The sequence below is a fragment of the Melospiza georgiana genome, chromosome 3 (genome assembly GCF_028018845.1).
Source record: "Melospiza georgiana isolate bMelGeo1 chromosome 3, bMelGeo1.pri, whole genome shotgun sequence".
NCBI classification, from domain to species: domain Eukaryota; kingdom Metazoa; phylum Chordata; class Aves; order Passeriformes; family Passerellidae; genus Melospiza; species Melospiza georgiana.
The window spans coordinates 55765932-55779367 of NC_080432.1; the positions used below are offsets into that span (position 1 = coordinate 55765932).

Sequence of the window (13436 nt, forward strand, 5' to 3'; positions counted from 1 at the left end):
TGAAGATGCAGGTAACTCTTTCTGAACTAGCTGAAGACAGACAAGCACATGCAGGGGGCTTCACAAAAGCTAGAGTGATGTCAGAAGCCCAGCCAGACAGCTCCTTCCTTGATAACCACACAGCCAATACGAAGCTCACCAAAGGAGGAGGAATAGTGTGTGCTCTATTAGACAGTTCTGCACCTGCAGCCTCCAGCATTCTTCTGTCCTCTCTCAAGGGCCTATAATTCGTTGGGAGCCATGTGAAACTGAGGACATCCCATTAAACCTTACACATCCTGTTTGAATGTGACTCATTCTGTACCTCACAAACCTGTCAAAAATGGTGAAAAAACTAGAGCTGGCTCTACATCATAATCACTCTTCAGAAAGCCGGAAAAGGGTTCTGTTTTTGAGGGAGGAAATCATCATGAAAATGGTGACCACACCCAGTAACTGTAGGCAGTCTAAAGAAAAAAGTCCCAAATCCTTCTCCAGAGCAGAAACAGCTCTGATTAAAGAAAAAAAAAAAAAAAAACAACAAAAAACAACCAAACCAAACCACACCACCAAAAAAAAAAAAAAAAAAAAACCACCAAAAAAATCCCAATGCAAACAAAAATCCCAACCAAACACCCACAACAAAACAACCAAAATTCCACATACCCCCTTTATCAGGAGGCATTCATAACTTAGTTGCTACAGAGTAGTTTTAAAAGTTAAAAAGATCACAAATAACCACATAGTTTTCAAGAACCTTTATACATCATCTTTTTTAATTAGATTAGCTTTACAAGCATCTTGAGGAGATGTTTCATAATGAACACTGCTTTTGAAATTACACAACTTTATAGGCAACCTGTAAATGAATCCTGAATTTCTTTGCCTGCTATAGATAAAGGTCTCATATTTCACAACCAGCTAACATCATGAATAAAAATAGCATTATGAAGCTTTATTTTTAACCAGGACTAGACACATACAGATCATAAGACAGTTAAAAAAATAGTTTTAAAACAAGGACCTGCTTGGTGATGCTTGAGACTGAATATTCAACCGACATGAAATGAACAGTTTCTAAAGGACATGGAAGAAATGGCTGACTTGATTTGTTGACCCTGTTGTAATGACTTACATGGAGTGAAAAATTAAGCACTTTTTAAACCTGTCTGGCAAGCACAAACCTACAGTGTGATTAGAATTTGATACGCTGTTTGACTGCAGCGGTTTGAATTACAGAGGGACTGAAATGAGTTTAAAGGCTTATGCTTACATTTCTAAAACAAAACCAAACTTCTGTTAAAGGAGTACTAATGAAGTAGAAGAGGTGACTTTTTTGCTTGTTTCACTGGTAGCCTAAAAGCACTGCAGACCAGACAGTAATGAAGATTTGCACTCCTTGGCCAGGTTGGCAGAGGCACTTACAGTAAAGGTATCCTGTCTGTTTCTCTGGGAAGAAAAGAGGAAAGAGGAAGAGAACTGTACAGGGCAAGAACTTACTAAAAAACGGAAAAGTGAAATCAAAACAAAGCTGGGATTTCTGTTGGTTCTCCTAAATGATATACCAATACTGAATTTTTCTCCCCTTCTGTCAGTTTGTTACTAAACAATTAGCTTTTTCATGTTTTACATGAACAATAGTAATGTTTTTAATAAAAAATTACTGAGCTTTCCATAGAAAGGGTCTTTAATTGAATACAAACTATACAGATGCTAAAATTGTCACAAGTTGTAATATATACAGAAATATTTCTGTACACTCACATTGTTTTGGCTAAGTGAGGAAATAAGGGACAGATAGAAAACTGCAGTGGGTAAGGTGAACAACCCCCTAACTCCTGTAAATATGAATGCTGTCTTTGATAAGTTTGCTTTTGTTTTCTCAAGCTTTTAAAGCTCAGGGAAAAAAAAAGGAAAGAAGAAGAAGAAGAAGAAGAAAAAAAGTCTGTGTCCAAAACATCCATTACTTAAAAATAAGAATATCACAGTTTCTGCACATCTCACTTTTATTCTGTGATATCCCACCTTCTGGATAAAATAAAAACAGTGTAAAAGAAAGCAAACGTTTTCTTACTAAATATATACCTCAGTATTGATCAAAAGGCAGTGCCTTTTTTGGGGAAATCCTTCAGCAACAGTGAAAATTTAAAGATGTATTATTGCACAAGGAGCTTACAGAGTGATGCACTTCAGCTTCAGTGTGCTGACCACCTCCTTGATACTATACAATAGATCAAGGTGTCAACTTACAGACTGCATGGGAAAAGGAACAGACCAACATTGGAAAAGGAAATTTAAAAAAGGGAATTTTAGATATTCTATTAACTTATATACAAAGGAAAGGGGGGTGGGCAAGTATCTTTTAGAAAACGGAGAAAGCTCAAAAATTTCTGTCAAGTAAGTAAGGAGGTTCTGGGTACCTCTAATAGCCTAGGAAAGCCCTTGTATATTCTTGTAACTCGATGGTATTTACCAGGTCCCCAAAGCCAATGACAGCAACTGATAGTGTCACGTTCACTTAGTGCCAGTCACTTAAAAAATAAAAAAAACAACCAAACATCCCCCCTCCAAAAATAAAAAAAAAGAAACCAAAGAAAAAAGAAGAGAGACAGAAACTTCCCCTCTGTGGATTCAACATACAAAACCACAAACTGGATGTTACTAATAGCAAGATATTGATTTGCTTTTGTTAATAAGGTTCAAGAGAATATAGTCAAAAAAAAAAAAAAAAAACCAATACAGCAGCAATCTTTAAAAGTTAAGATTAGTGTGAGATATGATATAAAACAATCAGATTTTTAGCTGGTAATTAAAGTGCTCCTTTTCTGAATTAAGTTGTAAAAAAAAATTAAAGTGATTATCAGTTACTGGCAACCCTTACATTAAATTAGGTCTTTCATGGCAGAGGAGAACAGTATGAACAGTTTTACAAAAATAGATCCATGTTCTATTGGAGAATACTGTAATTTTTTTCCTTTTTATCAGTTTTTCATTTTTTTTTAAGACTCAATTTTGATAAACTGTACCTGGTCATACAAAAATTACCCAAAATTCAAACTTTTACCATATAAAAAAAGGGAGAGATGAAATGGATTCAGCTGGATGACAGGTCTGGCAAAATATAAGGATGGACAAATTCTATGTAGGGCACTTATTTATGTCCAGATGCATATGGTGTTTCTTACTGATTGCTTATCTTCTTCACATAAGCAGTCACAGGCCTGGAGTCACAATCACATAGTACAATGCTTCAGCAGTCAAAGAACCTTCTTTTTGATGCAACATTGAAACACTGTTTGCTTCCGTATTAAGATGTTGGTTTGTTGTTGATTTTCCTTTATCTTGTTATTCACATTCAAAAGTTAATAGATAGCATCAAGATTTATCAGGGCGAACAGCAAGGGGAGTTGCTAAATCAAAGGCTTATAAAACATCTTTCCCAACTGAGTCAGAAGGTTTATTAAGTTCAACCCTCACACCTTTTTCACCTGCAGAAATAGGAAAAGGAAAATGGTATTTTTCAGCATTTATCCAAGTACAGTCTAACAGCCTACATCACTTTCCAAAATAAAGTTTTACTATCAAAACACAATATCCCATAAGCAAGAAAAACTCACACGTATTCTGCATGGCTCTTGTTAGACTGACATTTATCCAAAAAATGAATAGGTTTCTGTTATGACATTTCATTCTATAATTTCACGTATTATTGTCAGTAGAAAATAAATTGCATCTTGCACAATTCTTGCTGCAGATACAGAGCAAAGAATGCAATTTGAATTGCAACTGGAAACTGAAACCACAACAATATGGCAATTTAAACCCATTACAGAGAAAACCAATACTGAAGGAGGAAGAATTTCTTTATAGAAGGGGTGATTAAACATTGGAATGAGCTGCACAGGCAGGCAGTGGAGTCACCACCTCTGGCAGCACCATCTCAGTGCCATTGTCTAGTTCATAGGTGGTGTTCAGTCAGAGGTTGGATTTGATGACCTCAGACGACCTTTCCAACTTAAGTGTTTCTGTGATTCTGTGAAATTTAAACAACCCAGCCTTCCTTCCTTAAGTGCCTGCAATTTGGGGACCCTGGACAGGGAGGTGGGGAAGAGGGGGGAGCATCTTCCCTTCAGGCTTGAGCCCTGCCCCAACCATCTCTCTGCAGTCCCTTTGAAAGGGCAGCAGCTGAAGCTGTGCAGAGGCTACAAAACAGCTCTGATCCAGCAAGGCTGACCCCGGGAGCTGCAGAGTTGCACACGTGTGACATGAAGGCTGGCTAAGGGACAGACAGGCTGCCCATGGAGGCCAGGCAGGCTGACTGCCTGGGAAGTCACCTGTGCCTTGCCAGGCATGTGCCACCAAGCCCTGGCACAGCCTGGCCGGCTGGAGCTGAGGGGCTCCCTTGGAAAGCCAGGCAGGACCTGCACTGCTCTTGGCACTCCCAAAATGCACGGTCACTGAGAGCACCCAGAGGGACTTGGCTGAACTGTACACGGCTCTGGGGCTGCTTGGGAGCTCCAGACAGCAATAAATGGAAGTCTCAGCTGGAAATGACTGGCACACGTTTTCAACATCATTGGTTTCAGAGCTCTTGCCAAAGCCATGTTCGTGTGTGTGTGCACTTGCTGTACACCTGATTTTGGGTTATTTTTAAACTATTGTAATGAACACAAAATTGTGATGGCAATTACAAGCATGACAGAAGTCCTAGGCCATTTCTCCTTATAATGCTAATTTGAACAGGAAAATTAGATCAACTTCCTCTTGGGGGAGAAGCCAGAGAAGGAAAACAGATGCTAGATAGGTGAAATTGGAAATGAAGGAAGTAAGTCCATTCTTTGAATACAGATTTTAATTTTAGGCTTCTGTTTTTCCAATACAAAAATTCTAGTCAAGTAAAGTTGCATTCACTTGTTGAATCCCTACATTCAATCAAAACTATTTCCAGAGCTCTCAGTTCTGCAGTGCCTTACAGTCTCTGGGGTAATCCTCCTCCACATATGTTAGGGAGACAAGAGTAGGGAGAAACTGTATCCCCCTTGTAAAAATACTGAGCAGCCTCAGGCCTCAGAGGAAGTATAAGCAGGACAGGCATTGACCTGGATTTCATGAACCACTGCCCAGGAGTTGAATCCCTGGGTCACCTTTCCTGTAAAACCTAAGTCAAGTTATGCCACTTTCTCTCTCTTTTTGTGCAGAGGGTGGGCCAATGAGATGAGGCTGCATTTAACTACTCTTCCACAAAAAAGTAACCATGATATTAAGAAGAGCTTACCTGTTAGATATTTCACTTTAGCTCGTGCTCTTTCATCTGCATCAAAATACCACACTGTTATTGCGTACCTAAGGAAAGAGAAGAAAAAAGAACTCCTGAATTATGAAGCAAAATACCACTGAAACACTTGACATGAAACACAACCTAAATTAGATAATACTTCCACAGTCTGACAGAGCAAAGTTCTCATAAACAAGCAGTGGGTTTGGACTTCTTTTCCTACTAGTAAATATTATCTGAAAAGTCATTGAAAGGGTGACACTGATGCTCTAAGTTTACACTCTTTTCTCCAATGCCATTTATAGTTCTTGTCCAGAATAAAGTCTCTGCCCACATCACCTTGCCTTGTGACCTCATCTTTTTACTAGGTCAAGTTCATCACTGAGTCACACTGCAGTATCATTTTTTTTGGACACTTGCCACAAGGCACAATTAACTACCCCTTCTTACATGGCTCCTCTGGTTTTCCACTGCCCATAGAGGTTTTAAATACAAAATGCCATCTATTGAGAAAAGACTTTAAGGAGCTTTAGTAAATGGCATTTCACCATGACTCTTCTGGGAGTAGAGAGGGGGAGGGGAAAGCAGCACAGCTTCTGGAAAAGCTGCAAGAGGATATGCTTCAAGTTTCAAGTTACTTCTTGCAAACGCAGCTGTGTTATCTCACAGCTCCAGTCAATGTTCAGTGCTCTGGCCATCCAAACATGCTAAAGCATGGGCAACAGGAAGTCTGAATCAAATGATTTACCTATTGCCACTATCTGGAAATGTCACTTATCATGGGGCATAGGGAGCCAGTCAATGTGGGTACCTTTAGCATCAACCACTGCCCTGCACTTAGGGACTAAAGACAGGTCAAGTTCCCCCTGTGCTTCAGATTGGGAACAGCTCCTTTAATATTCCACAAAAATATTTGTATATTGATGGTTGTTTCTGTTCCACAACCCTCACCTAAATCCCAAATCAGATATGGTAGCTTAGCTTGAAAATTACTATCTTCTGACAGCTCCCTGCCAACAAGAGGGAACATTAAACTGAAGCACCCAGTCAATCTTGCAGTAACACAGTAGGGTGGTAAGGACAAAGGCAAGTCAGAAGGGTACAAAGCCACTACAGAGAAATAATGAAGATGGCACCCTTTGGCTATGTTGGGGCCTGCTTACGGCTCTGTGTGCTCCCACAGAGTTCTGCCAAGCACACGCTCAGAAACTTCCCACCTACACACTCAGGATGTTTTCTACAAAATAAGAGATCAGGCAACATACAAACTCAGAAACACAGTGGAAGCCTAATCACCCACTAGCAGAAATATTCTCCTTTTTGTCAGGAGTAACAACTCACAGTGTCCCTAATTTCTCATTTCTTGCTAAGAGAGGCACCATGCAGCAGAGAGTCCATCACTCCTACCTTGTAGCAAATGCTGGCTGTACTTCATGAGGGTTGCGGCGATCAGACCAGAAGAATAGCAGTCTATCAAATTTGGGTTCAATATCAGCAAATTGGGCTTTCCCTTCTGGAAATATCCGAAGGATGCCTCCACTTACCTGCAAATGAAATATTTTCAAACAGTGCTTGAGAGCCATGTCTCATTGTATTTAATAATTCTAAATATCACATTTGAAAATATCCCAGACACTTGGAACTGAAACAAAAGCCTTTATAATGTGCTATAGATATTATGAATCTATAGCTTTTCATTTAACAAATTGTTTAACACATTTTTCACTGTGATTTCAGAATGCTACATCTTCTCATGTTTAAGTAAAAGCTGTGAGTTAGATGGGGGGGGTTGATGCATTACTATCAGCAAAACAAAAATGGACAAGGCTGACTAATATTACACAGGTGGCTAAAAACACCCCAATATAGATGGGAGAAACATTTTACTTCACATCTGAGTTTCACCTTTCCCCATTAAAGAGATTATTTCTTTTAACTGCAGCACAAGTTTATGTGTAATTGAAATAAGGAAAGAGTAGGAAACTTCAAACCAAAGCTTGAATCTGCAATACTCATAGTCAATTTAGATCTCTTTCATGTTTTGAAAACAGTTGAACCTACCTATGTATGCCTAGAAATAAGCGAAACTAGGTGGGGTTAATTATATTTAAGTCACACCAACTTCTTCCTACTGATGGTGTTGATGTTTGTTAAATCTAACTATAGATGGCCACCATAGACATTCACGTCGTAACAGACATAACAATGCAAGTACTAACAAGGCAATTTGATATAAACGATGGGGCATCTGTGATCTCAGTCAGCAAACAAGTGACAATTTAGATCCATTTCTTCTCCTAAAAAAGTCTGAGATTCTTTTTTCAATAAACAATATACTTGTTAGTATATTAATTTGTAATTTGAAATAGATATTGCTGGAAATAAATGCCATTGTTCCTAAGTTAAATACCCAGCTCGTAAATTTCTCACAATTATTGTGAAAATGCAATTTACTTGACTTCTACACTCTGGCAGGTATTCTCTTTTTTTTTTTTTTCCCAAGAGAGAAACCATAAATCAACTAAAAATCCCTAAAAGCTGCACTTTAAGATGTTTAGTACAATCAGTCCATTTACATGCAAAGATGCTATTATGGCAAAAAAAAAATTCTACTTGTAAGATTCAATTTGACATGTCAAAGAGCACATCAGAAACAGAAAGCTTAAAGTGCATTCATCTGACTCATCTTTCTGATCTATCAGTTTTATGCAAGTATGTTATTAGGGAAAAAAAAAATAAGAACTCTCATCTGCAATTTGTGTTATCCATATCTGGTGCACACTATGCACAGAATCTGACTGCTCCCATGTACTCTTCCACATGCTACTCTCTTAGCATGATGAGGCATCAGTAGTTTATCCTGGTTTTTTTTCCCCATACACTATGAGAATAAACCTGTCCATCATTAATGGCAGAGAAATCAAAGGATTAGCAAGGCTGTACTCTTTCATGGTCTCAATACTGCCATTTAGCTACATCTGTTCTTCAAATCTACCTAGTCCCATTGAATCACTAGGAAAATCCTTATTAAAAATGCACTTTACTACTAGCCACTAGTAGTAAATTTTTCGACTACTTGAACTGTGGTGTAAATCTGTTCTACACCCTGTACCTACAGTGATACAAGACTTGTGCTGCTTTGAACTATACTGATGTAGCAATGACTGTAACACTTGGCTTATTTGAAAATGCTCCCAAGCTATAGCATCATTCTTTTTAGAACCATACTCAAATAAGCAACCTACTTCCACAGAAAGCAAACAAGATTCAACAGGAATAAAAGTAAAATTTAAAAAAAATAATGCATGAAATTGCCTTTCTCTTTGTGTATAGGGAGGTATCTACCACTTTCCTCCATTCTTACTGTCAAGAAGATCCTGCTGACATCATGCAAAATCTTGAAAATAAATGCTTCATCTCTATCTGCTCTCACTAACAACAGAATTAGGGAGGCAAAGGACAACCACAGTTAACACAATGTAAAACCACAACTAAGGCACAGAAATAAGGACATGAACAAAAACTTCAAGCAAAGGTGCAGTAACAAGTATATTTATATACATACATATATATGGAGGTAAAAAACATTTTAGAAAGAAATTATTGCATACCTTGGCATCCCAGTCCTTATTAAGATAGTATATACATGTAACACATCTTCCATCTCCATTTGGATTATCAACGTGGAGCACATAACCTGTTCCATTGCCTGGATAACAAGCCACCATAGCCTGGAGTCAAAGAATCAAATACAAGAATTACTTTTATCTCTGTGTGTGGGAAAAGTCTACATTTTATCTACATTAATTCTTAAGTAATTAATACATAAGCAATAGAAAAATTAAACCAGAAATAACAGTCAAAGAAAATTCTAGCTGTGCTTTCTTTCTAGTTAAAGACTGGTTTAGAACTCAACAGAAGTTGACAACAAAGGCATGAGAGACACTGAGAGGAACACTTAATTAAGGCATGGCAGGTGGGGCTACTCTCACGTTGTGACTAATCACTCAGACTTCCCTCCCCTGAACGACATGGAAGAGAGGAAGAATGTATTGCGTGTAATTTAATAGCTTCTCCTTGTGATAAGAAATCTTCCAGGCTCAAGTTCAGACAGCTATCTTTTCATCTTTTTTTTTCCCCTGTGTTTCCAATGCAAAGAATTCCTTCTCAAGAAATGCTGTCAAACTTCTATTTTTAGGAGACTTTTAGACAAAACCAGTAGCCCATGTTACTCGATCACTCCAAGAGCATTCTTGGGCTTGTGTTTTGTCCTGTACATAGGAGGTCTTTGAACCTTTGTTGAAACAAACCTACACGTACAACAAAAACATCCTTTTCAGACCAGAAGTGAGAAATGGAAAACAGACACCGAGCAGCAATCTGCAATAACCTTCTGACATCAAACAACTCCCAGTACAGCAGTGTATTAAACTTCCCATGCTGCACTTTGCTCAGCTGACTTGAAAGCCCCCTGGAAGGCGATTTCTGACTCTTCAGACACACGGATGTGCGTGTGAAACAAAGTGGCCCTTGCTCCCAGATGGCCTGATTAGCTTGATTAGCTATCAGAGCTCGGGGCTGGTTCGTTGCACAGCACATCTCTCTATCTTTATGCCTTTGCTAGAAATAATAATTATTTCACTTTTTTGAAAGAGATCAGAACAAAGTTTTCCAAGTCAAGTCACCTGCTGTCACCACAGTACTGACAGTGACAATATCCTACCGGCAAGAAATCGCAGCATGAATTAAAAAACTTAAAAAAACAAACCAACACCAACCAAAAGGTGAATTTCTACCAGTAAACCAACATACTGCTAATCCCAATGACTGTCTGCTGTATGAAAAAAGTAGAAAAAACTTGTATAAACAAACATTCCTGTCTAGATTTAGCTTGGTTAAGTTAGAACTCTAAGTCAGAGCTCTGCACTGCAAACTCTTTCACCTCTAATGTAATACATAAAAAATATTTTCCTAATAAAGTGATTTTTTTGCTTTATACCAGTAATTTTAAATTCCTCCCCCTCCTTTCATATGCTACAAATAAAGCTTTCCACAGTTTGTATTACTTGCAAGTGTTGAGGAATACATTCAGCGCAGGTAACGGGATAAACTGTGCTTTGTGCAAACTGAGAAAGAATTTAAAGTACTTGCAGTTCAATCCATAAAATATTTGCATATCACATGTCAGCAGAATGGATTTTGCTATAGCAGCAGCCTTTTAAAAATCTTTATTTCCATATATACTCTACTAATGGAAACAACAATTTTTAGTAGCTATGTCTAGGCAGAAATCAGAACACAGTACTTGCCAAGTTGTAAGCCTGTGACTTGAAAGAATCCTAAAAATAAAGCCAAACTTCATTCACATCATTTGGAAGTGATTACACTGCATGAAAAGTACTTAGAAATACAAAATCCAAATATATTTCTAATTTTCATTAGGCACTTCAGTTTCCTAGCCTCTTTACTGTAATCATAATGCCTTTATGATTACTGGCCTCCTGTTATGAAAATGTTACACATATCAAGAATGTGATCTAATATTTGGCAAAGTCGTGACTTATCAGTTTTGCTTCAGGAAGATAAACCCACAGAAATTAAAACAGTGAGTTAAAGATACCAAATAATGTAATAGGGCTCTGTAATTTCCTTTCTTAGGAAAAAAAAAAAAAAAAAAGGAAGAAAACAAAAGCAAAGCTGGGCTGGAAGAAGAAGGTGTTTGGTTTTCACTGAAAGCCAACAGTGTTGATAAAAAAGTCCCATGTACCGCATAAACCACACCAAGCTCTCACAAACAGTGCTGAAAGCAGATCCAGGTCCAACTCTGGAACAGTATTCCTAACAGTAGGAAAGTTTTAATTTAAGGAGCTTTGCTGAGACAGATCATGCAAATTAAACCCTGACACTATCTGTAGCTCACTATCTGTGTGAAAACAGCTACTAAAAATCTCTCAGAATGAGGTGAACTTTGAGATCAAGCAGCTGGAGCAATGCAAATTCTCACTTTGATAACGGGGAGTTAGACTCCAAGGCAACAAAGCAATATTTCCCACCACACTGCTGAAGAACAAGAGGACAAACAACACTTTTTGGAATGTCTCAGGAAACACCAGTTGTCACCAATTTCACATAAAGAGCAGCCATATTCATTTCATACAACCATTTGAGTCTAAAATATTTTCAGTCTTTAAAAAGACTTGTTTTTCACTTCAGAGTCTCAAACACGTCCTATCATCAACGCCAAGTGACGAGAAACAGTTTTGCTGTGATAACTTATCTAATATGTATTTGTTATAACACTGAGAATGATTCAGCCCTCAGCAGCAAATTGGAAAGCAAATAAATTTGCAACTCAGCTGCTGTAGCATAATATACATTGCCCCTGCCACGTCCCCAGTTAACCCATGATAAGGAAAGGTACAAAATAGAACAATTTATCAGGCATGGCATGTATATTGCTTTGTGCAACTTTACGAAGTGAATTCATGCCAAACTGTCATGTAGTGCAAAATTATCCACATGGACAGGACATAGAAGTGATCCACATAAATAGCAAAGCCTTTGTTGTTTGTTTTAACATTTTACAGTATAAATAAGAAAGCAAAGACATGTATATCATGAACTGAGAAAAATTTGTGTCTGTGGCAATTTTTTTTTTTCCCAAACACTGTTAGTGGCAGTCAGTACAGAAGGCATTTGAGACCTGAAAGTCTAAGATTTCCTAACATTTTGGGCCATGAGCAATAAAGTTCCTAGCTTTCCAAAACAAAGAGACACCCAGTTGGGTGGCTCAAAAGCTGTCCCATAGAAGCAATCAGTTAATTCAAATCAAGGTATTACTTGCATTTTCTTAACAGAAAAGGAGCCTCCTCTTTCGTCCTTTTTGGGCATTACTATTCTTAAGCATTCAGTAAACTTACTTTCTGCAAAAAATGTACTTAAGTCACACTGGATTTGTTCACTCACAGGATTCCTGTGCCAACACTTTTAATATTAACCTTCTTTAACCCAAGAGCATTCCGTTTTAGGCTGAGCACTCGTGTCTAGCACATGAGCGCTGTCCTAAGATACCCCCTGGAATTCATGAGTAATCAAGAAAGCATGAAGGTGCCCTCCCTCACTGGTATCTGCCCAACTTGTATCTATCAAGTCTGAAGTACTCACATGCTAAAGCTCCTGCTGATTCCTATTCATATACAGATGTTCTGTGTGCAAATGTTTTACGTCTGGAAAAAAAGGCCATCAGCTCAAAAAGCAACATTAAGTTGTTAACAGAAGAACTAAATGAAACCACAGATTTTCTGCTAAGAATAGGCATCCTTGGTGTGTCAGGCATTATTCTAATTAACAATAAAATGCACAAAGGTAGCATCAGAGGGAATAAACCATAGTCCATATAGTTTTTTTACTATGTAAAGACATCAGCTAAGACAGCCCTGGGAGGAACAGTATAACAGTGCAGCTGAAAATATTGTTTTGTTTGGGACTAATCTCAGCCTCCTTTCACACAAATGTATGACAGCTTCTCCCGTCTATAAAGAAGGAAGACTTGAAGGTAAACAAACTGAAGCTTTATCTTCTATCCTCTCCATTCCTTCACTGCTGGATGCCTGAAAGCTTAGGTATCGCTCCTTTAAAAAAAAAAAGGAAACATCAAAGCCAACTCTTAGGGAAGAGAGGAGAATATCAGTAACATGAGAACACAAAATTCTCTAAGGGGGGAAAACCCCCAAAACCACAAACATGTAATGGAGAGGATGTGTGTTCTATTAATTGCTTTAAAAAATGATTAAATAGATTAATATTTAAACTTTATTGTTAATCTCAGATTAAAGCTGCATCAGTCAAGGAGATGTCACTTTTGCTGTTTGCTGAAGGAACTGCAAATCTCAGTGAGCCAAACAAGATGTCTAAATGCAAGACCGATGACTTCCTACCAAAATTTATCAGATGTGCTCACAAAGACTTCACTGGAAATCCTTGGCATTGGACATCTGACATATTATTCAAAGAAAAAAACTTCACACACCACTACAATGAAGAACCAAAGAAAAATAGAATTAAATTTAAAAATGACCCAACCCTGTTTGGCTTGTGATGTATTTCTATTTCAAAAATTTATTCATCTCTGACAAACAAGAGCTGTGAGGAAATATATTTCATTTTAAGCACACATCAGGCT

General features: G+C 37.9%; 1 protein-coding gene across 1 annotated transcript in view; it reads right to left on the reverse strand.

Moving 5' to 3' along the window:
* Positions 1-725: 725 nt before the first annotated feature.
* EGLN1 (egl-9 family hypoxia inducible factor 1) overlaps positions 726-13436 on the reverse strand; it is a 33984-nt gene continuing 21273 nt past the window's right edge. Inside the window, exons 2-5 of the mRNA XM_058021332.1 lie at positions 8866-8985; positions 6662-6798; positions 5255-5322; positions 726-3467 (exon numbers count right to left, since the gene is read on the reverse strand). Coding sequence (XP_057877315.1) covers positions 3403-3467; positions 5255-5322; positions 6662-6798; positions 8866-8985 — 390 coding nt within the window. The 3' untranslated portion in view covers positions 726-3402. The remainder of the gene's footprint in view (positions 3468-5254; positions 5323-6661; positions 6799-8865; positions 8986-13436) is intronic.